Here is a 25,388-nt window from a genome sequence, read left to right as displayed (position 1 = left end):
TGTACTTAGCACTTAGGCGTTGATCGGATATTATCAAAAATTCAGGGTCCACTGGCGAACTTGTCACTACGCTATTATCAGGTGGTTTGCACGATCATCATCAATCATCGTATTTGCTTCCCCGGCGACTACTTTTCTTGTCGCTGTGTTGTTTCTTGTCTTTAATCCTACCTTCGTTTTGAGCCCTTTGTCTGTATTTTCCCTCGTTAGATCTGCTCAATTGCTTCCACAAATAAGAAAACATACAACTTTAGCACGCGATTCCTTTGCGCTTGGGATGTTTCCCCGGGGATCACTTCCTTGGCCGAGCTCTGTAATAGCTGATAGAGCTTGTCATAGCAGGATTCCACATTGTCAGACTGTTTCCGCTCCTCGTCTGACTGGATGACTAGACATTGAGTTCTTTCGGCGGTATATCGGGAAGCGCGTAGTGGCAGGTGTATCAGACGAGGCACCAAGGGGAGCAAGGCGTCCAATGGGACTTTCAAGGTAGCCTTGGAGTTGACCCTGCTTCCCTCGTTTCCGAATTAGCATACCAAAATTCAGTACTATTGATCTTCAAGTGGGGACACTGACTTGTTCACATTTTGCCCGCCCGGACCGCTGGATCGACTGAAAGAGACCTCGCTGATGTTGCGGGGGATGGTCTTGGAATTGAGAGTTTTGAGCCAGTCCCTGGCTCTTTGTACATCTTGTTCAGCTTGAGTCACAAATCGTCGCAAGGGTAGTGCCCGAAGGCATTGTATACGCCATTGGCAAAACATGAGGGAGGCCGGTATAGAAGAAACTGGAGAGGTGGAGTGTGACTAATAAAAACTTCTAAAAATGCAAGGCCGTTTCGTGCGTGGTCTAGCCCCGCTTAGCGTATGTTGTACGAAGCTTTTGTTTAACTGGGAGAGTGATTTTAGAGTGATTATAGCGATTAGGGTGATAGGAGTAGTTGAGGTGGTTAGAATGATGCAGTGATACCTAGGTATACTCTGTAGTGATTTCTTAAATCGTGATTCCATAGTGTGTTATAGTTACATCAACCATTGCTCTACATAGATTTACCAGTGTGGAATACTGTATTTTCTCTTCCTCCATGAATGTATCAAAAACAAAACCAGAAGCCCATACCTTATCCTCGTGATACTGCAGTGGACATCCCAAATCCATCTCAACGCCTCCAACTGCTCACCTGACAAGCTTTTTTTTTCCTTATTCCCACTTCTCACTAGCACACCCCCACCTAACTCCTCTATTTCCTTCTTCATCGCCTATTTTTCTTTCTTTCTACTTTTCTCCTTTCCCTCTTGGGTGAGGTTTGAGAAATCCGACCCATCTTTTTCTCATCGCCCCACCTTAGCTTGCGATTGCGAAAATTCCAAGGGTGACACTTCCCATTCCCCGAGACTTTTCCTCCGTAGATGAAACCATCTTCCTCTCGAAGTCTACATGACGCCCAGTCCCCCCGATGAAGCGCATCACTTTCGCGGAAAGACTCTGACTCCAGAAAGCCCTCGACCCCTACATATCCCAGAGCCATCCAATATCCCAGTCTTAGAGAACCAAATGGACCCGGTCTTTAACGATACTTCCACCTATGAGCGCTCGGTGTATAAGCAGGTCCTGCAAACACACGATGGATGGTTGCACGGAGGGTTGAAAGATGCGGGGGAACAGAGTCAGACCCAAGATGCTGGTAGTTTTCATGGTTCGCAACCGAAGTGTGGGATGCAGAATGAAATGATTGCTTCTGCGTACTACCCTCCCAACCCAGCGTCAGGGTCCGAAAATCCTGGCCATCAGAGCTCAGGTTTCTCTCACCCCGACTCCACTTGTTCCCACGCTGCTCCGATTGCTCCGGTATCCCAAAGCTTTGCCACTGGGAACGAAGTAGATCATGCCCACAACCCGGAGCAGTCAAGCATGCCGGACCGCCTAGTTGCTGAGGAGCACGGGGGACATTATGCGGGAGGTATCAATTTCCAGCAACTCCTCGACAATCTTTCTCAGCCCAACCCCGGTGCAACCACTCCCGCTGTCTCTTCCGCAGAGAACTCGTCTTACCACCAAGCACCCGCTGGCGAGTCCCTCAAATCCCAGGGCATCCCTGCCCCCCCTCAAGCCCAAAGCTACGGTTCTATTCAGGCCCATTATACTCGAACTGGCGAGGTGGCATATCACCAACTTCCCCATGATGCTGTTGCCACTGCAATGCCTGCCTACTCAGCCCAGCCTTGTAAAATCCAACTCCCAAACCAGTCTCAGCCATTTACCATTGCTTCGGGAGAGCACTTGGCTTTCAACAACCTACCTCCTCCTATTGCCACCTACCCGCAAACTCCATCTACCGGTGCCGAATCTCAGGGCTCTTTGCAAGAGCCTTCTGTAGCCTCCAAGAAAGGCCGTGTTGACAAGCAGGGCCGACCTATCAAGCTTTCTGATGATGATGCGCCCTGGGGACCAGAGGTTCAAAAGAAATATGACGAGTTTCTGCACGATGAGCGGGTCTATGTGACAGAAGGTCTTTGGGATCGGTTCCCGATAGGCTCCAGGCTGTTTGTTGGTCGGTCTTTGTTCCCGCTTATATCTATCCTTCTTCGATCTAACGATTTCAACATATGCAGGCAACCTTCCTACGGAAAGAGTCACCAAGCGAGACATGTTCCATGTCTTCCATAAGTACGGCAAACTGGCTCAGATATCGATCAAGCAGGCATACGGCTTCATACAGTTTCTGGAGGCGAGTTCCTGCCATGCGGCTCTCGGCGTCGAGCAGGGAGCCACCGTGCGGGGCAGGAAGATACGTGAGTGCACGAAGCTATAAAAGCAATCTTTCTCTCACAGAAAGACCTAACTGTCCCCAGATCTTGAAATTTCAAAGCCACAGCGATCGGCCCGACCCGTTCAAGCACCCGAAGCTTCCCGTGCACCGCCGCCACGTCGTTCTCGGTCACCGGAGTTCAGCCGTGCCGGTTCTGGCCGAACTAATGCTCGGGCCCCAGTCGATCGATACGACCGGTCTAAGCCCTATGAAGCAAGTCGGCTTCCATTCAGTGATTTCCGGGATGAACCTTCTCATCGCAGCAGACGCGACGATTATCGCCTGCCGCGATCGCCTTCCCCGCGACCCTTTCGGGGGTCTAGAGATGGGTATCGGTCGCGCGACAGAACCCCGGAAAGATTCGATCGTCGCGAGCGAAGGCGCTCTCGTTCTCCACGTTCCCCTCGCTCTCCTTATTCCAGAGATCGGCGTTACCGCAGCATCAGCCCGAGACCCCGTGGTGTCTATGAAGGCGAAGCAGATTTACCTGTGCCTCGGCGAGCCCAGCGAGACGTACCAGAGGTGCAGATCCTGGTGCTGGAGGAACTTGACAGGTGGGTTCAACACCTCGAGGTCTCTCTTAGACAAAGTTACTAACGTTGCGAAGAAACTTCGTTCTTCATGTAGAGAACGCTTTCCGCAACCGTGGGTTGCGAGTAGATGTCCTAGTGCTTGGCCCACGGATCCCTCTTGGCGCTGCCGTGCATCGTCAGTTTATTGAAGGTGTTCTTGCGGTTGTTCGCCTCTCTCGTCCGAACCAAGTTTCTCGAAAGATTCCTCTACAGCTATTTGATCGAACCGCTGGATTGGATAATGTCCGCTTCCTTGGTAAGCACATTCTGCGTTTGCTTCTTCATCGACGCCTTGCTCATCTCTCGTCTTCTTATAGATTACCCTGAGCTGGAGCCTAACATGTCTGCTGAACTCCTGAGCCACCAATCCCAAGCAATGCAGCGAGGAGCAGCACCAACTGCATTTGCACCCAATCCTAGTTTCATCATCCCTCCTGCACAGCCTATGCCGGTCCCTCCGCCCGGCTTGCCTGCGCTTTCAAATCCACCCAACATAGCGAACCTCATTGGTTCACTTGATGGTCCTAGCCTTTCAACGCTCTTGGCGGCGCTCCAGCGACCTCCCCATTCACAGCCCGTGTCCGCTACTCAGTCGCCCTTTTCCTCACCAAACCCACCTCCTGCCGATCTCGCCAGTCTCCTGACCAACGCGCATCGGCCTCCACCCATGCAAACCATCCAACAGCAACCCCTTCCTCACCTACCCTTCAATCTCCAGTCTGTAAATGCACCCATCATCACCGATCCAGCTCTACTCTCGCTCCTGGCCAAAGGACTAGGTGGACAACAGCAGCAAAGCCAGGGACCCGTAGGTCCCCAGGTACAGAATCTGATGCAGCACCTGGCCAAATGGAAGCAATGATTTTACGATTCTCTTACTATCTATCATTTTCATTCGAACTTAAGGTTCATCTTGTCATCGTTCATTTTCGGAGCTTGGCGTTTTTGCATCCCTACTTTGTGGATTTTAGTGCTCTGCTTCGAGGGCTTTTTTTCTGGCTGGCCAAAAACCAGTTTTCGCAACATCAGGCGTTTCATTTTCTTTCCCTTTTTGCTCTTTGCTTCTCATCTGTTACAAACGCAGTAGGATTATTAGGGAGATATTAAGGCAAGGCGGTATCTAGGATGGAGTTGACATGTCTTTTCAACCATTGGGCTCTTGCCCTTTGTGATTACTGATTTCCCACTTTGGGACATAATGGGTTGTTCTCTAAATACATGGTTTCGGTTATATCATTGCCGGATTTCTCTTCTTTGGCATCAAAGGGTGTACTTAGGCCACTCGACCACACTCTCTCTGCTAGAGGCTTTTTAGGGCCGACACATAGTCGAGCGCGGTTTCGCACCTCGACGAGATTTACGGACATTTGCGCATTTTTAATGAGAATACTATTATAATTATAGGCAGCCATAGTTTGGTAGTAGTTTTCCAAGTCTTGTGTCATATATCCTAGTCGAGCTGTAAGATATGGTAGAAGTCATCCGAAACACGAGGTGCACACAGTCTCATACAACATGTTGCAGTGATATAAACAATGACGAGCTCTCGATCTCAAAGCTTAGGTTATACAGGACATACATAGAGCAAGCAAGCTATCCCAGGCTTGCAGTTTCCAGCAATGCACCTTTGAAATGGAGTGGTCATCAAGGTACGTGATAAGAGAAGGTATGCTACATATTGTACAAAAGCCGCCGACAAAGCCCCCCTAGATTTTTATTTCGAATTCCAACCCTTCTCCTTCAACTCCTTCACCTTGGCTGCATCCTCCTTTTGAATGCGCTCAATTGTCTTGTCCCGGTTGAACTCCATCACACGCTTTTCCTTGAAGTATTTAACCTAGTAGACGCCAAGAATCTCAAGGTCAGCCATCTGTAAACGAACCAAAAAACGTATACCAAGCCAGGAAACACCAAAAAAAATGGCAGTTCTGAGCAGTAGATCAAATATCCAATCGTACGTACCCAGCTTTGTGAACATGCTGCCTCAAACTCCGCGACCTCGTTCGCGCACTTCTGTCGCGCCTTCTTATCATCTTTGATGCCGTCTAGGATATCGTTCTTGTCAAGGCAGGCGAAAAATAGATCACGGCCCTCCCAGCAGCGTGCACGACTCGTTCGATCTGGGGCAATGCGGCCGCCGTCGGAGGCTGCGTTCTTGTCTGAGTCGCCGGAAGACCAAGGTAGCCAGCCCATTTTGGAGAAGTAATTGTGTCGGAGAGGTAGCAAGTGAGGAATTGACTCGTTGAGTTCAAATCAGTAGAGAATCCTGTTGGTAGTGAGTTGTGCAGCCAAAAGGTGTCAGTGACGGCAGGCGCCCAGTTGTTGGAGGGTCGGGCCTGTGACCGCCAAGACTGTTGATCCCAGGCAGACGATCTCCATCACCAGTCCCTTTTTCATTTCCGCACTCCACGTCCTGAAATTTACATATAATTTTGAAGCCTCCGGCACCGGATACTTTTCGTCCGTGAATTACACTTAGGACGCCTCCTTGAATAGCATTGCATGTTCCCTTTCCTTCGCCTCCACCATTTTACCCTCGTCCTTAACGCCGAGCTCAATCCGACCACCTTGACACCTCAACACTGAACGGAACTCACGAGGGTGACAAGACCCCCCATTCTCTATCTAGTTGATGTCCGCGCGCTGGCGTCCGCCAGCGGGGTCGCGCACCGAACTCCCTCCGCTGAAGATCGTCCGCAAGATTCTCCTGCTGCAGCTCGCATACTATGCCTGCGCCACGGTGCTCATCTTGTTCACAACAGTTGTCTATGGCACACCGTTCTCGCTAGACCTAGTCTTTGGCTGGGACTCCCTGCGGGGTGATACGACCATTGGATGGATGTTGGGATTAGTGTGGATGTTAAATTGCTTAATCAGGTGAGTTGTCCAGGTTCGAATATTGTGAGCAGTATTCCGGTCAGCTGGCTAACTGTGCTCCTTTCTCGGGTTACTCAGCGTCATGTCCCTACTAGTTTTTGTATCTCGCTCAAAGCTGATCCCGGATTTCGCTCTGACGATCCATTTCCTCCACCTCATCGCCACTACTTTGTACACCCACTCCCTCCCTTCAAACCTACTTTGGTGGGGATTGCAATTCGCCAGTGCAACTATGATGATCTTTCTCGGTATGTGGGCATGCCAGAGACGGGAATTGGAGCCTATCAAGTTTGGTGGACATGGTGGCAGCACCCAAGCTAGCTCATCGTCACAGGCATCTGCCGGTGATGGGCAGCAGGAGTCGAGCTTTGGCCGCGGCCGCGGTCGAGAACGCAGCTTGCAAGAATATGAAATGGATGATATGAAGCACACGGGCGAACATGCTGTATAAATTCGCCCCTGCTCGCTCCCTCGCCCCATCGTTGATGTTCCCCGTTGGGGCTATGAACGCCTTTTTGCTGCCATGTTATATCTTTTGTTTTCCTTCTCACGCTTCGGCCTACCATGCATAGTTTGATGGATATTTTTCTTTTTTGTATACCCTTGCGACAGTTGCATCTGTATAGTTGGCGTTTGTTCTGAAGGAATTGATTTTCATTCTCATTTGTTCAATACTTGTTGAAATTAATAAACGTCAGTTCTGTACTATTCTTTTCAGTCAGCTAATCTGACGAGCGACATGAGAAACATTCGTGTACGATCGTTACTTCTTCAAAAGGGACACTGTCCCTCATTGTACCCAAGGCTAGCATCTGTCCCAACGAAGCTCAAATGCAACTGGGTGAGGTTTAGAAATGCCTTTCACTTTGCGAGGCTGCCTTCAAAGAAACAATTTCAAAGGGCAGTAGTGCGACGCAAGCTGGCCATTGTCCGATAATAGCAAAGATACATACCGTGGCAGCCGGTTATGTTCCAAGGGGCTAAGTAGACAATTTCCGAGCCAGCAAGAGAGATGGCAAGCGGCAATGCAGCACAGGAAGTCAAGAGAGCAAATCATCAACCATAATGTCTGTCCAGAGAAGCCTTGAAGGGCACCGAAGAATTCTTGTTGCCGTCAGAGCCTACTCTAGATGGCACGGATGTACTTCATAACGAGAAGCACAAGTTCTTCAAGTTCGAGTTTTAGTGACATCAAACCTTAAGAATGCACACTACATACTGAAGAGAGCTCTGGATCAAGCCGGAAATTGTCATAAATATTGCTCTTGCTTACAGAAGGAACCTTCCGTTGGTCTCTTCAACGAGCAGATCAAATTCAGGCTGGAACTCCGTATAGAAATTGTGCTAAAAGTCATTAGCATGCGTATTCTCAAGCATTTGAAAATATGTGTTCATTCGACTTACAGGATTCTGGGCAGCTTCAGCGGTGAATTTGGCCGCATCATCCTTGATGATCTTCTTTGGAAGGCCATTGGCTGCGGCTGCTTCAGCAAGAAGCTGTGACTGGCAAGCTTTCTCTAGCATGGAGTAGAGGATCGCTGCTTCATCAACAGTCCGGCCGACGGTCAGGAGGCTGTACGTAAGTGAAGTCAAATTAGCCAGATAGAACTAGACGCATATGGAAAACGCAGCGGCGAAATCGACTCACCCATGGTTTTGCAAGATACATGCAATGTTTTCCTTTCCTAATGCCCTAGCAATCGCCTTTCCTTCCTCTGCCGACAGAACAATGCCGCCATGGTCTTCGTAAACACCCACTCTGCCGAAGAAGTTGCATGCGTCTTTATCCAGCATATCAGCACGTATTCAAACCTCCAGAACGACCTCGGGAGAGAAGAAAAAGCCACTAACCTTGTGTAAGCATCTCGATTGGCTTTCCAAATGAACTCCACGTCTTTCCATGAATACCGTGAGTGTGCGCCGCAGCCACAACATCTGGACGTGCTTTGTGAATCTCTGAATGAATCAAAAATCCAGCTTCATTTACAGGCAACTGAGCTCCACCGTCGACTACGAATCCATCGGCATCTAGAAGAACGAGATCCGAAGCCTTGATGGTCGAGAAATGTTTGGCAAACGGGTTCATCCAGAAATGATCTTTGAGGATCGGGTCTGCAAGCCGTCAGAATAGTCTTTCTCGCCCACAACGCATGCTTCATGCAAAAGAGAGTGTCACACTTACCTCGCATCGAAATGTGCCCGGAAACACCTTCTCCATATCCTAGTTTGCCAAAGTACCGGAATGCAGCAGCCATATGCTCCTTCATCCACTTGCGTTTCTCAGTCAGGTTTGAGAATGTGGGAATACCACGGAGTTTCAGAGTGCCATTTCGGCCTCCACGAGCCAGACCTTGGAACGATGCGTCGTTTGCCGCTGGTGGTAGTGGAGGTAATTGATCTTCGTTGATCAGGCGAACCGACTGCTCTTGCTGTGTAATTGTAGATGTCGGCATGGTGAAGAATTGTCGTTGAAAGTACTATCTCAAGAATTGGGCCTTCAATGTGGGGAGTTTATGTTCCTGATCTGGTACTCGGACTTAACTCCGAGCTCTTATCTGTGAGTTGAACCCCGCTCTGTAATTGGAAGGCGCTGGCTATAAATTGTCGAGAATGCCAATGCATCCAGAGTTTGAATGGGCTTGAATTTGGATTTGGATTTGCAATCGAACATATATCGGCTCCAGAGATATGTTACATGTTGTGTGTCGTGCCATTGAGGTGAGGTCATAAGATTGGTCAAGCCTTCCAAAGCCCACGGAATTGGTTCTCTCCAAATCCCCACAACCTCACATTCTATGTACTATCATATGGGCTGGCCATAGAAAAGTATTTCTGATCACTCATAGTTCGTGATCTATATAACCATCCACACGTCAGTAATGGCCACCTAAGATCCCCGAGGAATAGATGTATAAGATGACTAAAGAAAGACACGTGATTCGTTATCAGCCATGTGGGCTTCCCATCTCAAGGCCAATTTCCCTCTCTCCTCAAATGACCAAGTCGTTGGATGTCCAAACATTGAGAGCTGCATTGAAGACATCTTATTTCTGAACTACATATGCCCCTGACTGACTGGCTCAAAAGGTGTTCCTCAGTTACTCAGTTGCTCTTTTCTTCTATGTGGCCCCAGTGACATAGACATTGGACGCGTCTAGACCCATCATGGCGGAAGGAGATCCGTCATACATAGACTATGAAGCCTTCTTAGACCCGGACTTCTCGCCATCTTCATTCGCCAATACATTGGTGACAAGCACAAACAATGCAACGGATACCCCGTTGGATTTGTCAACCCCATTGTCACGGGTGCTCTTTGATCTCCAGGAGATTGATACACATATCCATGCATTGACAACTAGATCAGCACTCCCATTGCTTTCCCACACCCAAAGCCAAACTGCTGCCGCCGACAAGATTTTAAAGGAATCAGGGACACAGATTGCTTCAGTGACTCAAGGGTACGAGCGCCTCCAAAAGGAGGTTGTACAAAAATGGGAAGCAGCGGACGAGGCCCGTATTGCTGCTGAAAACTCGCTTGCAACTGTCCGCCTAGCAAGGGCCGTCGCACGCTGCTTAATTTTAGGCAGACAGTTGGAGAGCCAGGTTGCTGAAATTACAGGCCGGGGTGCGACAGGGCCAGCACCCTTAGCTGGACTGGATGGATCAGCATCACTGTCCACCGGAAGAGATGGCTTCCGCGCACTGGAACGAGCAGCGTACACGATTTTGAGTCTGCGAGAAGTTCTCTCGGCTACGGCACCGGGCGAGGAAGGCTATGGTCTGGATCGGGTGAAGGTCATTCGCACTCTACGCGGAGAATTTGTAATCCCCGCAGAGAACATGGTCAAGTCGAGAGCGCAACAGACCATCAACAGATTCTCTTTGTCCTCGAACTCGGCAAGCACCAATGGCCAGTCATCCTTACAATTTGGCTATAAGCAAGCGCGCGATGCCCGTGCTCGACTAGCAACCGCCGCCACAACTTTATATCTTCTTTCGCATCCCCCAAAAGGCAAAACCACTGCAGCCGACTACAAGCCCGAACTCTTGTTGTCCACATTACAAGGTTTCATGCACACAGCGATCATGACCTCATCAAATGCCCTCGCCCGGGCTCTTACCCAACTTCCAACGATGGACCGAACTCTCGTCGACACCTCTACGCGATGCCAAGACATCGTCGCCTTGGAGAACATTCTCAAAAACCTCCGCCCACCACCACACCCTCTCTTGGTCCCCACTACCACAACCAACAAACCCGCCACTGAAGCCCAAACAGCGGCCGCAAACAAATCTAACCTCCTGCAACCTCTTCTCCGGGCTTTAGATACCTCATCGCTTCCTTCCTACTACTGGCGCTCCCTCGCATCGTCTCTGGCCCCGCGTGTCCAGGAATTAGTCAGCCGAGGCGGTATCTCTTCCCGCACATTACGATCTAACCGTGATCGACTAAGGATTGAGATCAAGGAGTGTGTGCTCCGTGCATCACAGGTGTCTGCTGCCAGCATGCTGGCCGAGAAGGGTCGACCAGGAACCGACACGGTGGTCGTAGGAAACTGGGAGCGAGAAGCTGCCGTGATGGTGAGCTCGGTTGTTGGTCCTTTGGGACGGTGATCCTGTGACTACTTTAAGCATGGTGTACAGTTAACCGAACCTTTACACGGGGGATTCGAGATTCGGTACGAGATAGAGGCGGTCAGTCGCAAGGATTGACCGTAGCTTTAATGAGAAGTATAATTGGATGGCTATGTCTATCTAAGATGGGATACTGCCCCTGAACTTGATGTGATCTATTCTCCCAAGATCCGGAGCCGTAGAACAAGAACAGCGGGGCACTGCACGGCGAATATTCCTGGCGATATAGGTCTTGAAATCTGGATCTCTAGTTGGTTCATTCCACACCATGTTGTCTTTCTTACGTTCTTTGGAACTATCAGCTGCAGAGTATAGATGAATCTGCATGATAGATGTACGTGGCTGGTGTGATCGGAACCTCTTCCTAGTTCCACTTCTGCTCCAAAGTGAACCCCTGCCGAGAAGACGTAGCCACAGAGAAGCTCTGGAGAATGAAAGGTTTGAGAAAGAGCAAAAATTTGACGAACTCGAAGACTTCGACAATCTATCGCTAGCTAACAGCGAACCAAGAGCACCGAAGGCCAAAAGGCGCAGCCTTCGAAGCAGAAAATGCAGCGAAGAACCAACCCGGGCGAGACATTTCTACCAATGAAAAGCAAACTTCGAAAACACATTGCAAATAGGCAGGGAGGCATTCGTGCCCGGACAAAGGAGGATGGAGAGAAAGGGCCAGAAAAATGAGACGGGAGAAGACAGGAAACCAGTGTGCGTCACGGTTAGGGCAGCCAAGATCAAAGGATCTTTTGTTGGTATTATTGCCTACAAATGGTGCATCCAATTGAGGTTAAAGGTTCAAACGACTGCAATCGTCGTGATTGCCAACGAAAGATACAGCTCACTGTTCATGTGCCTATCTGCTTGTGTCTTGGCTCGTCTCAACCTTGTATTCCCAACCTTCGCTTTTTCACTGGTAATAGTTGCTACCAAGGAAGTTTGTGATCATTCCTATATACCAAGCGTAGAAGAATTTGAGCCTTTGGTTTGCTCTCCCTATTGCATATCCTTAATGTAATCAATCCAAATAGAAAGAATGCCAGTCATTTGCTACTCCCTACTTCTACTATGTATATCTGAACCTTGCAGTCGCAATATGGGCAACAGACCCTTGGAAGAAACAAGCCAACATCTGGACACACAAGTCCCTGGTACCGACAACCAGCCGCGCCCAAACCTCAGGTGCGAAACTTTAGTGTACCTGACTAAGAACAAAGAAATCCGTATGTACCCTCGGGACGTCTATCTTAACACCGGACTCAATCCGTTCGCTCGCACAGAATCCAAGGCGAAAATCCCCGAGTATCGGAAAATTATACCCATGCATGCCTAGTCTAGGCAAATGCAGCTACACACCCACACCCACACACACACAGTAGAATGTGCCGCAGATAAGCGGGTAGGTCTATATCTGGAAGTACGTTGCACAAGTACCTGAATGCGGTGGGTGTTCCAGAGGAGTCAGATGACTCCCACACAGTGCACTGCGGTGGTGGGGATCTCTAGGCGGTTCTCAAAGTAGCTGAGAGCTGGTGGGTGCACTACATGTTGACTCAATGCCTTGGATACAGTGGCGGACAGATGCATGTCAGTTGCGGAAGAGGGGCTGGGGTCCAATCAGATTGGGGTAGTTGCATGGGTATGGATGAACGACCACAGAGAGGTAGTGCGCTTTGTCCTTTTCGTCCGGTCTGGAATTCGCATGTGAATTGGACTCTCAGCCTCCTGGTACTTATTTTCTGGCATGTACAACATACTATATATGTGCGTGTATGAATTGTCAGGCGATGAGGTTGATAAAATACCTTGGATGTAATTGTCGATGCCATTACCAGCGAAGACGGAGTCCTGGAGAGGATGAGACAAAGTCAAATCGTGAAGACCTCAACACAGCGATTTGATTCTCTATTTTCATTGATCGATTCCTTTGGTCACATTATAGGGCGACTCCGATGAAGCCACCCAGGGACGCACCCCGACACATAATCAGGTACATTGAACATGGATAGGCCTGGCATGAGATACAGAGGAAGGCCCTATGTATGATTGGATTGATCAGTAAATGGTCAATGACCCATCAGATACGCAGACTGGAAAGGCAAACGGATCGCTTCTCCAGGAGCGAAAAAAAAATACAGGCGCAAGTGTGGTGGAGTTTTGAATTACAGGGCGTGGAAGGTGTGGGAGTTCTAGCCCTCTCAAGTCAAAGACGTCAGCATAATTCAGATTGATCGGATACGCCCTGCAGCTTGGTACCTGGCTCTACTTGGCCTGCGCCTCCGGGTCAGCCTCGGTGTCGCCCTGCAGATGTACCTACAGGTACCCGGGGATTTTTCCCCCTCTTCTCGTGAGCTTTGTCTTGATGATCTATACTCTTTCTCGGTGGATTTTAGATCTGCGACACACGTGGCTTGTACTTTAGATTTCCTATACTCTTTTTTTTCCCGTCGAAGTTCACGACAACACAACGGTCGATCATTTGGACTGACGGCCCCGTCTTCATCCCCGTTCACATCCTCGAATCATACTTCACAAACGATATCTACGTAATGTAGCTTACTGTGCCACCCTTGGTCAAGGAGGGGAACCATGGAAGTGTGTATGGTGCATGTCGCCTCTTTGCTGCCCGCCAATCGTGTTTGCTGGATCCTAACCGAACCTCCACGGGGCCGATCTGGGGCTAATGTGGTACAGTACAGGATCACTAATTTGGGATTTGCTACAATAGAGGTCAAATCCAAGGGAAGAAGCACAGTATCCGCATCGGCCGTGGCGTCACATCTCGATCGGTTTTCCGAAGAGGTCTACCTCAATACCCCAAGTCGAACATAATGAAGTACGGGAGAACCAGGGATCTACCATTCAGCATAGATTTTTTACAGCTGGGAGTTGCCGTTTGCAGACTCGAGGGAAGTGGGGGGAAAGTTTAATTGCGACGCAGGGACGATAGGCCAACGGGCCCAGGGGGGGGGGGGGGGGGGGAGTTTTCGATGGAGAGTTGCCTGAATGCGGTTTCATCGGAGCTACCGGATCATCTATGTGATGAGTTCGGTTGGGTTATTTTTAGGTTCCTTTTTCACGGAGGAATATGAGGAATATGAGGAATATCTACAGAAAGAGGCATGTTCTAGAATGTCTAGGATATATAAACAAAGGGTGCATATTGCAGAAAGCATCAAAGATGGAAATGAGATCTCTTATCAAGACCCCCGCAGTTTAACCATGATATAATCTAAAATTATCATGGGCTCGGACCAATGTGAGATCCTCCAAACGCGGGCTCGAGCATAGGATCATCTTATATGAAGACTTCGTATCGGGGCGGACCATTCGGAACTCTTGCTCCCTACCGCGTAACCATTCCTCTAATAGTATGACGAGGGGCGATACATCCACGCGATGCAAGGGGGATTGAGGGGAATGAGTATATTCGAGGTTAACCCTAAGATCTCCAAATCCACAGAGTCTCGACCTTTTTTTTTAAAAAAAAAAAAGAACCAAACTTGTCGAGGCTTGGCGGTGCCTATTTCCAGGGTCTGGAAAAGATGGTGAACGTCAAGAACCCCAGTTTCAAGAGTTTAACCTACTTTCGCAGACCCGATTCCTCTATAGTTCGAGGGAAAAGGAGGTCTAGACTTACACCCCCCAAGTCACTCATGTTCCCAGTAGCTCCAAAGTAGTTAGAAGTTCAAGTAGTTCAAGTCACTAATGAATCATGGAGGTGCCTGGTGCCTTTTGAATAAAATGGAGACATGCGGATATCTGGTGAAACACCTAATGATTCGCATCGGTAGCCCCGGAAGGTCTTGGAGTTCCTGTTGAGTTCCTGTCTCTTCCTCTTTACTCTTACTCTATTTTTTTTTTTTTTGCCCCTCGCTTCCCCGAGAAGCCTCTTCTCTCATCGTCACCATTTTCGGTCTCTTTTTTTTTTTTATATAACCTTGTCTTTTAGTATATACCCTGTATATATACTCGACCTTTGTTTTTCACTTTTTTTTGTTCATTCTTATCTGGCTGGTCGGATCTCCGTTTTTTTTTTTTGGGAAAAAAAAAATTATCAGAAATGATCGCGATCAGCTAATGACCTTCCCTTTTCTCTTATTTCTTTACATTCTTGACTTTCTCCCCGCCCTTGCGTTTGGAATCCTAGTACACATTCTATTTCCGCCCCTCTTTCTCTTCCAGAGTAAGCGCACTTTCAAATCGTACGTGTGTTGAAACTTCTCCGAATCTCTTTTGGTCTTCTCTCTCTCTCTCTTTTTTTTTTTTGCCCACTCTAGTAGTGTCCAGGTTACTGAGTTTGCGCAAATGTTTACAGTCAATCCGACCAGACTCCGCGTCTTGATCCCCACCGATTTCTCCGTAGCGCTGCGGTTCTTACGACTCGACATAGAGACAGATAGAACTTCAACTGATCCTGGGGTGATTATTCCGATCGGATTGTCGGCTTTGCGACTGGTGGTCAGGAACATTCGCATTTGGCTCTCCGAAGACCTGACATCACTCCCGCCTCCCACGCTCTTACGTCGCTATGGCTTCCTTTCTCCCTGTCAACAACTCAGCCCCTGAAGACCACGCGATGGATGGAGAAGCTACACCCCGTGCAATCCCAAACGGCGTGCCAGTCACACCGGATGTGTCTTCCACAGAGCAGTTTCCGGACGGAGTTTCACACCACAGCCGCGGTAGCGACGCTTCATCCCGCACAACGTTGACCCACGCTCGAACCCCGTCAACGTCTGATGAACAGATGCACGATTCTGAGGGAGAACAAGACGAATCCGACCATGATCAGAACCTAGAGAACAACGGACCCCCCTCGAAAAAGAAGAAAGGTCAACGGTTCTTCTGCACTTCATTCCCTCCTTGTAATTTGAGCTTCACACGGAGTGAACATCTGGCTCGTCACATTCGGAAACACACCGGTGAACGTCCCTTCCAGTGCCACTGCTCTCGGCGGTTTTCCCGACTCGACAACCTCCGCCAGCATGCTCAAACGGTCCATGTCAATGAGGAAATTCCTGGGGACTCGCTAGCGGCTACAGGCACACGGTTCCAGCGTCAGGTCCGTACAGATCGAGTGCGGCCACCAGGCCGGGCACGGGCAGGTACCGGAGGCAGTGTTGGCGGTCAGACCAGAGGCCATGGCAGGAACTTGTCAACTTCGAGTATTGCGTCCACCACGTCGACATTCAGCCAACCTCCGGAACTTCGTCGCCGCCCCCCGCCTTTGATCATGGCCAACGATCCCGCTGCTCGATCCCGACTCGCAATGGATTCGTTGGGAGAACCCCCGAGCACACCCCCGGCCCAGATCCATGGCGTCACTGGTCCCTCGACAGCGGGATCGCCATACACCCCCTCCAACATGTTTGCTGCTACTGGCAGAAGCCCCCAATTCGCTTCGCCCATGTCTGGTACAACACATGGGTTTTGGGAGGGAAAGACGGCCGCCCGTCGTCTTTCAGTGCCGACGAGCAGCAACCCTTTCCTCGTACAGCACGGAAACGCATATCCTCCGGCATATCACACTGCCACTGGCACACCTTATCCAACCGCGGCTGGCGTATTCGCAAGTCCCACTAGCACACATTACTCTGTGTCTCGTGATGAGGGCACCTTGAGTGCGGCCGAGGCGGAGATGCGGAGGAGAACGTGGCACCCTTCGTCGTACACAGGGTTTCCACGGCCTGGAACTAGCGGCCTGAACCAATATCACACACCCGATAACGTCCCGGCCTCATTCGGCCTGAACGGCTCGACCGAACATCCGCCCCGACTTCCCGGGATTGAGAGTTTCGACAAAGTCGTCCAACGGCCGATGACCCCACCCGCCAGAAAAGCCAGTCCAATGCAACTGGATGGCCACCATCGTCCACCACCCAACCCAGGCTTTGGATCTGGGTTCAATTACACACAGCCAGCCCACCGTCCACCGCCCCCCATCTCCGGCCCGGGTCACCGACGAGGCCATGTCTCCTGGGATATGTCTTTGCATCATAACCTAACCGGACTGGACATCCGAGACCGACGTCCGTCCACTGCATCTGCTTCTCAATGGAGTCAACAAACGCTCGCAGAACTTCAAAATGTCTCGTCCCGCCCATCGTCCTCATACCAGCCTGCATTCGGCCCAACGGCTGAAAGAAGCCCGGAAGAGTATCGGGGACATCGCCCAAGCCTTTCAACAGGGAGCCGCACGCGAACTTCCCCCGAGGATTCCAGTAGCAGCGAGGGTGTACACACCCCATCCACCGCATCGCTTGAGTATCATCCCGCGATTGTACACAGCAGCGGATACATCGAATCTCATGATTCCTCATTGCCTTCTGATCACCCCCCACCGGTAGGATTTCCGGTTCCGACCGACGGCTATCGCCCCGATTACTAACGCCGTGATAGATCTGTGGCCGTGAATCCTCTCGCGCGGACGGCTACGAAGCCCACAACGACCGGGGGCCCAGGTCCGACGTCTTCTCCCACTCTCCTGCTCGAGACTCGGGCATGGGTCGCCTGGAAGCCCTTGTCGCCGTCGCCACAAGCGAGAACAAAGGAGCAGCCAAGCTATTTCTGTAAATTGTCTCGACAAAGCCCCCCCCCCCCCCTGTTCTATACCATTCTGCATGTGAAAATCATCTTCGCTTCCCGCCCTCAACTGGAGAGTGATCATCGTATACTTGGCATTCTCCCTTTCACCTTTCTCACACTCCTAACCACACCAGCCACTCTTTCCGCCCACTCTACTTCCAAGACTGAGCCCAGAGGCCTTTCTTGGCCTTTCCAATTCTCTCTTCCTTCTCTCTACACATTTCGGGGATTCTCTTCTCATACTTCCCATCTTATGATAGCGAGACCCTTGATGAACTGACGACTTTGACGACGACTGATACACGACCGGGAAACATTGCCCCTCTTTCTTTTATCTGTGTTCGGGAGTCTTACATTTGTGTTTGTGATCCTTTTTTTCGGACGGTTCTGAATGGCCATCTTTTTCGGATAAGTTCTTAAGTCCTGAGCTGCATCTCCTGGCGTTCGCATGGAAAGTTTTGTGTGGATGGAGTCATGTGCATGACGATACCCAGTCTATCGATCATTCAAGTTCCTCTTTCATTTTTGGTCGTGCTTCACGTTGTAACTGAGTGTTGCATTTCGCTCTCTTGCTCCATGGCCTCTTGGCCTCTCTCGTCTTGAGTTACTTCACTCTCTCTGCCCCCCCTTCTCTTGCCTGCTCGTTTCGTTTTGTGTCTTACTATACTCTTGGGGTGGATCGTACAGGATGCTTTTAACGGACTACAACGATGAAGACATCGGATATCTCTTATGATCTGAATATGACTGGAATGCATTGATGCTGCCTTTCCTCCTAGTCAGAAGTTCATAGGCACAAATGTATTCATTGAGAAAAAAAGACCAAGGGGCTTGAGAATGGAGCATTGGGGCGGCAAGCTCGAGAAAGGATGCGTATAAGATCGACTGGAACCATTCCTATATTGTATGGATACTGACCTAGGGTAGTACCCAGTCTAGAAGTTTTGCTCCACAACATCAGCTAGATGTGGCTAGTGGGATGGGAATGAGGCATCAATGACTTGCAGGTGACGTCGACGGGAAGCTTAGCTCTCTGGGACTTGGCCTTGGTTCATCTCCACTAGTAACACTGCACGTCTCTGTGAACAGTGTTGAAAAAAACTTGTAGGCATTTGTGAAGGGTTGGGTGATTGGAAAAAAATTACTGAATAAGATCCAGTGGCGAGCAAATGTATCAAAAATAAACCAGGATCTGAAAGGGGGGAAACGCAAGGCAGAAAATACAGGGCAGACGCAAGTTCTAGCACATGTGGTGGACAAGGACTGGGCATAAGACGTCATAGTCGAATCGTTTCCCCGGTTTTGAGAACTACCTATAAAACCTGGGATACTCCGACCTGTCAACCCCAGTTTTTACTTCGTTTGTCCTTCTCCATATTCCTTTCACATCACTACCCTACACATCATGTCTAAGAGCCGGGTTCCATTGTTTCTGGGTCTTGCCGCGGCGGGTGCAGGCGGTTACTACCTGTACTCTGCTGGCGGCAATCCCTCAGCAGCAAAGCACCAAATGAGAAGTACGTGCCCTGTCTGACGAATTCCTCCAATGCTATTGAAATGCCTTGGGAAATCAAGCTGACTTTTCTCTTTCACCCCAGTCGACGCTGAAAAGGCACGCGAGAAGCTCCCAGGTACAAACAACGCCGAGAAGCTTGGCACGGACGTCGGCAAGGAAGCCGGTTCCAATATCGATGATGTTGTAAGTCCTATTTAATCTATGGTGGCACTCTAGCATCCGTCCTCGATACTCGCTTCTCGCCTCACAAACTACTACTGGAGAAAATGTGACGTATCATACTAACCACCCAATTCTAGATCGCCAGAGCCCGTGCCGAGGGCAAACGCATTCCCGAGTTCGCTGAGGAAGGCAAGGATAAACTGGACGAGCTTCGTAAGGAAGCCAAAAACAAGTTTAACGCCAATCGGGATAAAATCAACAGCAGTGTTGACCAGATCGATCGCGAGCTCGAGCAAAAAGCTGCTGAAGCCAAAGGGGCTGTCTCTGGCTGGTTGGGTGGCAAGAAATAAGTTCTTTTTTCCATTGAGCCTTGGACAATTTAAAGTTATTATCTTCTTACGGCGCTGGTCGGTTCGAGAATACCACGAAGAATTCCATGTCTATGAAACTTTTGCGTGTTTCCCACTGTAAAGGTCAATGATGTTGTCCGCCGAGCATTCAACATGCCCTGTGCTGGTCCGTCCAGGGCGTATCATGAAACACAGCATTTTCATATAGTCCTTCTTTGACAGTAAAGACCAATTCGGGATTCTGCCATCCATTGGAGTGAAGAAATGTCGAGACGCTGAGCTTGGAAATGGTAACATTCCAATGCAGGAGAATTACCGTAGCGACGAAAATGTGTGGCCAACATGCTCTGCGAAATTTTGTACTCCATCTTTTTTCCATACTTCATCATATTCAGACCGCTTTTCTCTCTTCTCAAATCAGTCTTCCAATATTCCATGTTGAATTGAAGTTCATATTGTTTCCGCTCACGCGTTTCTATTTAACCCGAAAAGGCTAGTGCGGGTTTTCCCACGCGTCCTCGAACGCGTCTCTCCCTTGCACCTTCTGACATCTCCTCCCACTTTCCTTTTCCACTTTCTACACTTTCCCCTTTTTTGTTCGCTCTAATATCCCGGTATCTCTTACCTTGTCTATCATAATCCAGTTGTATCCATCGCCCTTTCTTCATTTTTCCTCTCCCGAACGGCAAAAAATTTTTCAGTAGTCGCGATGCCGCGCACCTCCCGATCAAGCTGCGTTGCCCAGCCAGCCATTCAAGCCTTCACTCGGGCAACCAAAGCCGGCATCACTCCGCAACTACCTGCTAAGAAGATCACATCTCTTCCGGTCTCACCTTCCAAAAAACGCAAGCTACAGGAACTTGAAAACTTCGACAATGGTAGCAGACAGGCGCCAATTGAGGAGGAAGGCACGCCCTCGAAAACTTTGCGCCTCAACGAACTGTCCGTTTCCTCACCACGCAGCGGCCATTATGTCTCGCCCAAGAAATTGTCACCCACAAAGACCCCGAGTCGGACCCCGAGTCGACGGGTTGCCCCTGTCAAGAAAGCGCCCACGACACCCGCGACCCCTTCGAAGCAACGAACCCTGAACTTTGAGAAAGTGATTCCGGTGCGCGAGGAAACCCCAGTTATCGAACGGCCTGCGTTCTTCAATGATATTCTCAACCTGCACTCCTCATTCGTGCAGGCATTTTCCATTCACATGGCACACAATGGCGCAAATACCCCTGCGGATCTCCGGGAATTCCTTGGCAGTGTTACCCGCCTCTGGAATAAGCGCAAGGTGCAGATGAAGGACTTGCAGCGTCTTGTATGGGTCTGGGAACAGAGTTCGAAAGCTGGACACATCTCATATCGTCTGGCAAACTATGGACTCGGCAAAATCTGCATGGAGCGCACCGTTCAGATTAACGTGCAACCTCCGGCTTTGCAAGACTCTTTCGAAGAAACGATGGACTTACTCTGGGAAAAGGCCCCGGAAGCCCTTCGGAATGCACAAGAGGAAGACCAAGCAACTCTATTCATCGAGTCTCTCGGTCTCTCCACAATCCACGAGTCGCTCACCCCGTTCACGGTTTTCCAGAAAGGCCAGCAAAGACTCCAGGATCTAAAGGGTGGTCTGCTCCGCTTGAAGGCCGAGAGAATGCGCTCAGAGTCAGCAGAGACGACTCCTCTGGAGCGGACGGCAACGATCAGCCGCCGCCAGAGCCTATTGGATCGTATTAAGAGCAAGCAGCTACGTCAGTCCAAGCTTCCTCCTCCACCTGCCAAGAAAGAACTCGTGCGACGTGCAGCCGCCGATCGAGTGGAGGAGGTAGCTGGGATTCTGGCCCTGTTGCGTCCTGCTGGGTATGTGGGCAATGGCATCAAAGCCATGCTTGCAGCCCAACGCAAGCCCTTCAAGCTAGATGTGATGATCGAGCATGTCCGGGACTCTGTTCGCAGCGAGATTCCTCGTGAGGAGGTGGAGATGTGTCTAGAGATTCTATCGGATCCAAAGGTGGCTGGTGATTGGATCAGTATGGTTACTGTGGGACAGATGAAGTCAGTCGTGTTGAAGTCTTGCAAGGAAGTCTCTGCCAAAGACATCGGGGCGAGAGCCGCCCAGCTTAAGGCAGACTGGGAGAAGTCTGCGTCTTGTGTGCAGACTCCTCCGTTGTGATTTATGATTTCGTCTTTGTAGATTTGGTTCTGTCTTTTGTTTTTCATTGTTGGATACCTCGCATCCGCAGAGCCGGTCTGCTCGCGGTCTTGCATCAGCGCTCGATACCCTGTACCTCATTTACCATTTGTCTTTTTAGCATTAGAACTACATACCTTAGGAAGTACTTAGCAATTAGGTCCTCGGACACCCGATCATAATATCACTACTTTAAGACCGTCGAACGCTTACAAGGACTCCCTATCTCTTATGTTCTTCTCTTTGGTTTCTGTGGTAGTCGTTTTAGATGTCTTTTGTGATATCTTTTGGCACTCCTTAGTTTAATAGCTAGGAAGATGAAATAGCGATTAAAAAAGCCTAAAAGTACAGAGTACATGTTACTTTTCTACATCTAATCAAAGATTAACCACTGGAATTGATTCCTCAAGAAACTTCTCCAGTCGCCTGGCCGATCCCGCCCACTTAACGCGCGACGCGTGCACGGACCATGCAAGTTTAAGCAGCGCGTCGAGTTGGACTCGTCCAAACCACCTTGAAACCAGCATTTGCATTGTCCTTTGCTGTATTTCTTTTCACATCAACCGACACCATGTCTTCACGACCTGACTTGAAGGTATGAGTTGAGTGATCGAATATTCCTCAACCCCACTAACACAGCATCCACTAACTCAAATGTTGAACACAGGTCGACGACGAAGTCGGCTTCATTGGCTTCTACCGTGGCCTCCCTGCCCCCGATAATAATGAAACCATCCGTGTGTTCGACCGAGGTGACTGGTACTCCTCGCATGGCGCCGATGCCGAATTCATTGCGCGCACCGTCTACAAAACGACATCCGTACTGCGAAACCTAGGCCGCAGCGAGACGGGGGGCCTCCCCTCAGTCACGATGAGCGTCACAGTCTTCCGAAACTTCCTCCGCGAAGCTCTCTTCCGACTGAACAAGCGTATCGAGATTTTCGCTTCAGCTGGCTCAGGCAAGAGCAACTGGAAGCTGGCAAAACAAGCCAGTCCCGGTAACTTGCAAGACGTGGAAGAAGAGCTTGGCAACGTGGGTGCACTGTCAATGGACTCAGCGCCGATTATTCTCGCTGTGAAGATTTCTGCTCGCGCAGCTGAGGCCCGGAATGTCGGCGTTTGCTTCGCTGATGCGAGCGTGCGCGAGCTGGGCGTGAGTGAATTCCTTGATAACGACATCTACTCCAATTTCGAGTCGTTGGTCATTCAGCTCGGTGTGAAAGAGTGTCTCGTGACTATGGATGTGGCTCGCAAGGATGTCGAGCTGGCGAAGATCCGGGCTATCGCGGATAGCTGTGGGATTGCCATCTCCGAGCGGCCTGTTGCAGACTTCGGTGTTAAGGACATCGAGCAGGATCTTACGAGATTATTGAGGGATGAGCGGTCTGCGGGCACGCTGCCTCAGACGGAGCTGAAACTGGCCATGGGGTCTGCGTCCGCGTTGATCAAGTATCTTAATGTCTTGACCGATCCTACCAACTTCGGTCAGTACCAACTCTACCAGCATGATCTGTCGCAGTATATGAAGCTTGATGCTTCGGCACTTCGGGCGCTGAATCTTATGCCTGGTCCGCGGGACGGGGCCAAGAGTATGAGCTTGTTCGGTTTGCTGAATCACTGCAAGACACCTGTGGGCAGTCGTTTATTGGCCCAGTGGTTGAAGCAGCCTCTGATGGATCTGGCAGCGATTGAGCAACGCCAGCAGCTAGTGGAGGCATTTGTTGTTAACACTGAACTGCGTCAGACTATGCAGGAGGAACATTTGCGTTCCATTCCGGATCTTTACCGGTTGGCTAAACGTTTCCAGCGGAAGCAGGCCAATTTGGAAGATGTTGTCCGAGCATACCAGGTTGCCATTCGTCTGCCTGGGTTTGTGAGCGCGCTGGGTGATGTGATGGACGAGCAGTACCAAACCCCTCTAGAGACGGAATACACTTCTAAGCTCCGTGGTTTTTCTGACAGCCTGGCCATGCTTGAGGAGATGGTCGAAACAACTGTTGATCTTGCTGCTCTGGAAAATCACGAATTCATCATCAAGCCCGAGTTCGATGACGGCCTTCGAGTCATCAGAAAGAAGCTTGACAAAGTACGATACGACATGGATATGGAGCACCGCCGAGTTTCAAAGAATTTGAATCAAGACATTGAGAAAAAGCTTTTTATGGAGAATCACCGGGTGCACGGTTGGTGCTTCCGTCTCACTCGAAATGAGGCGGGCTGCATTCGCAACAAGAAAGAGTACCAGGAGTGCTCGACGCAAAAGAACGGCGTATACTTCACCACATCCAACCTGCAATCCCTTCGCCGAGAGCATGACCAACTGTCCTCGAACTACAACCGAACCCAAACCGGTCTGGTTAACGAGGTCGTCAATGTTGCCGCATCTTATTGCCCAGTGTTGGAGCAACTTGCCGGTGTACTGGCACACCTCGATGTCATTGTGAGCTTTGCCCATGCTTCGATGCATGCACCTTCGGGATACGTTCGCCCAAAGATGCACCCCCGCGGAACTGGAAATACCGTTCTGAAAGAGGCTCGGCATCCCTGCATGGAGATGCAGGATGATATTTCCTTCATCACGAATGATGTTTCCTTGATTCGCGATGAATCATCCTTCCTCATCATCACCGGTCCCAACATGGGCGGTAAATCAACATACATTCGACAGATCGGTGTGATTGCACTCATGGCACAGACTGGCTGCTTTGTCCCTTGTACCGAGGCCGAATTGACCATTTTCGACTGCATTCTTGCTCGGGTTGGTGCCAGTGACTCGCAGCTCAAGGGTGTCTCGACGTTCATGGCAGAAATGCTTGAAACATCCAACATTCTCAAGTCCGCCACCTCAGAGTCCCTGATTATCATCGACGAACTTGGCCGTGGAACTAGCACGTACGACGGCTTTGGCCTGGCCTGGGCTATTTCGGAACATATTGTTACCGAGATCCGCTGCTTTGGCCTGTTCGCAACTCATTTCCACGAACTCACTGCCTTGGCAGACCGGTATCAGAAGGCCGTCAAGAACTTGCATGTCGTGGCATTCATTGGAAACGGCAATGAGAGCGATAGTGAAGCTGAAACCAAGGAAAAGAAAAAGCGCCAAGTCACTCTTCTCTATCGTGTTGAGCCAGGAATCTGTGATCAGTCTTTCGGTATTCATGTCGCTGAGCTTGTGCGCTTCCCGGATAAGGTTGTCAACATGGCCCGCCAGAAGGCTGAGGAGCTTGAAGATTTCACCTCAGCGACAACTGAAGATGGACAGGCACAGCTTCCTGCGCCATCGCTTGATAAATACTCCCAGGAAGAGGTGGAGGAAGGCAGTGCGCTCCTCAAGGGAATGCTGTTGAAATGGAAGGCAGCAACTGAGGGCAAAGAGATGACGGCGGAGCAGAAGCGACAGGTCATGCGTGATCTGGCACAAGCCGATGAAAAATTACAAGCAAATAAGGTGTTCCAGGGTATCAAGGCTCTATAAGGATGTGAGCCGTTCAAGGGATTTGGCGTTCATGGAGGCATGGGTTTGAAAAGGCATTGTGGTGTACTCATCTCTTTACACGTAAAGTTGAACTAGAAATAAACTCTTCTTCTCTCATATTTCTTCAGGGTTATCCTTATAGTTCTCTTGTAAGGTAACCAACAGGTTGTCGACGTATACTCCGAAAATATAGAAGCCAGTCACGTGTAGGTCGGTCTAGATGAT

General features: G+C 50.0%; 10 protein-coding genes across 10 annotated transcripts; 7 read left to right on the top strand and 3 right to left on the bottom strand.

Annotated features, from left to right (window-relative positions):
- Positions 1-100: 100 nt before the first annotated feature.
- On the bottom strand, positions 101-764 carry Pdw03_3825 (Peptide chain release factor class I/class II; the record flags this gene model as incomplete). The annotated part of the gene is made up of 3 exons (XM_014676297.1): positions 101-191; positions 247-507; positions 577-764. 3 exons carry the CDS (start codon positions 762-764, stop codon positions 101-103), a joined length of 540 nt encoding a protein of 179 aa, XP_014531783.1.
- A 673-nt stretch (positions 765-1,437) lies between these two features.
- Positions 1,438-4,243, top strand: Pdw03_3824 (Anticodon-binding; the record flags this gene model as incomplete). Its single annotated transcript, XM_066100606.1, has 5 exons — positions 1,438-2,551; positions 2,613-2,792; positions 2,853-3,363; positions 3,417-3,637; positions 3,699-4,243. 5 exons carry the CDS (start codon positions 1,438-1,440, stop codon positions 4,241-4,243), a joined length of 2,571 nt encoding a protein of 856 aa, XP_065956006.1.
- An 852-nt stretch (positions 4,244-5,095) lies between these two features.
- Positions 5,096-5,574, bottom strand: Pdw03_3823 (Cytochrome c oxidase, subunit VIb; the record flags this gene model as incomplete). Its single annotated transcript, XM_014676299.1, has 2 exons — positions 5,096-5,218; positions 5,344-5,574. The coding sequence occupies 2 exons, from the start codon at positions 5,572-5,574 to the stop codon at positions 5,096-5,098; spliced, it is 354 nt and encodes a 117-aa protein (XP_014531785.1).
- Positions 5,575-6,013: 439 nt separating this feature from the next.
- On the top strand, positions 6,014-6,709 carry Pdw03_3822 (Integral membrane protein SYS1-related; the record flags this gene model as incomplete). The annotated part of the gene is made up of 2 exons (XM_014676300.1): positions 6,014-6,258; positions 6,337-6,709. The coding sequence occupies 2 exons, from the start codon at positions 6,014-6,016 to the stop codon at positions 6,707-6,709; spliced, it is 618 nt and encodes a 205-aa protein (XP_014531786.1).
- Positions 6,710-7,527: 818 nt separating this feature from the next.
- Positions 7,528-8,711, bottom strand: Pdw03_3821 (Class II aldolase/adducin N-terminal; the record flags this gene model as incomplete). Its single annotated transcript, XM_014676301.1, has 5 exons — positions 7,528-7,602; positions 7,663-7,831; positions 7,907-8,039; positions 8,110-8,370; positions 8,441-8,711. 5 exons carry the CDS (start codon positions 8,709-8,711, stop codon positions 7,528-7,530), a joined length of 909 nt encoding a protein of 302 aa, XP_014531787.1.
- Positions 8,712-9,423: 712 nt separating this feature from the next.
- Positions 9,424-10,875, top strand: Pdw03_3820 (Golgi transport complex component Cog5, putative; the record flags this gene model as incomplete). The annotated part of the gene is made up of 1 exon (XM_014676302.1): positions 9,424-10,875. The coding sequence occupies one exon, from the start codon at positions 9,424-9,426 to the stop codon at positions 10,873-10,875; it is 1,452 nt and encodes a 483-aa protein (XP_014531788.1).
- A 4,546-nt stretch (positions 10,876-15,421) lies between these two features.
- Positions 15,422-17,466, top strand: Pdw03_3819 (C2H2 transcription factor, putative; the record flags this gene model as incomplete). The annotated part of the gene is made up of 2 exons (XM_014676304.1): positions 15,422-17,236; positions 17,293-17,466. The coding sequence occupies 2 exons, from the start codon at positions 15,422-15,424 to the stop codon at positions 17,464-17,466; spliced, it is 1,989 nt and encodes a 662-aa protein (XP_014531790.1).
- Positions 17,467-18,883: 1,417 nt separating this feature from the next.
- Positions 18,884-19,506, top strand: Pdw03_3818 (calcofluor white hypersensitive protein; the record flags this gene model as incomplete). Its single annotated transcript, XM_014676305.1, has 3 exons — positions 18,884-18,995; positions 19,077-19,177; positions 19,294-19,506. 3 exons carry the CDS (start codon positions 18,884-18,886, stop codon positions 19,504-19,506), a joined length of 426 nt encoding a protein of 141 aa, XP_014531791.1.
- Positions 19,507-20,215: 709 nt separating this feature from the next.
- Pdw03_3817 (DNA mismatch repair protein Msh2) lies at positions 20,216-21,670 on the top strand (the record flags this gene model as incomplete). Its single annotated transcript, XM_014676306.1, has 1 exon — positions 20,216-21,670. The coding sequence occupies one exon, from the start codon at positions 20,216-20,218 to the stop codon at positions 21,668-21,670; it is 1,455 nt and encodes a 484-aa protein (XP_014531792.1).
- Positions 21,671-22,259: 589 nt separating this feature from the next.
- Pdw03_3816 (DNA mismatch repair protein Msh2, putative) lies at positions 22,260-25,163 on the top strand (the record flags this gene model as incomplete). Its single annotated transcript, XM_014676307.1, has 2 exons — positions 22,260-22,283; positions 22,356-25,163. The coding sequence occupies 2 exons, from the start codon at positions 22,260-22,262 to the stop codon at positions 25,161-25,163; spliced, it is 2,832 nt and encodes a 943-aa protein (XP_014531793.1).
- Between the last annotated feature and the right edge of the window lie 225 nt (positions 25,164-25,388).

This window comes from Penicillium digitatum, chromosome 1, assembly GCF_016767815.1.
Source record: "Penicillium digitatum chromosome 1, complete sequence".
Lineage (NCBI taxonomy): Eukaryota > Fungi > Ascomycota > Eurotiomycetes > Eurotiales > Aspergillaceae > Penicillium > Penicillium digitatum.
This window is presented reverse-complemented; position numbering and strand designations above follow the sequence as displayed.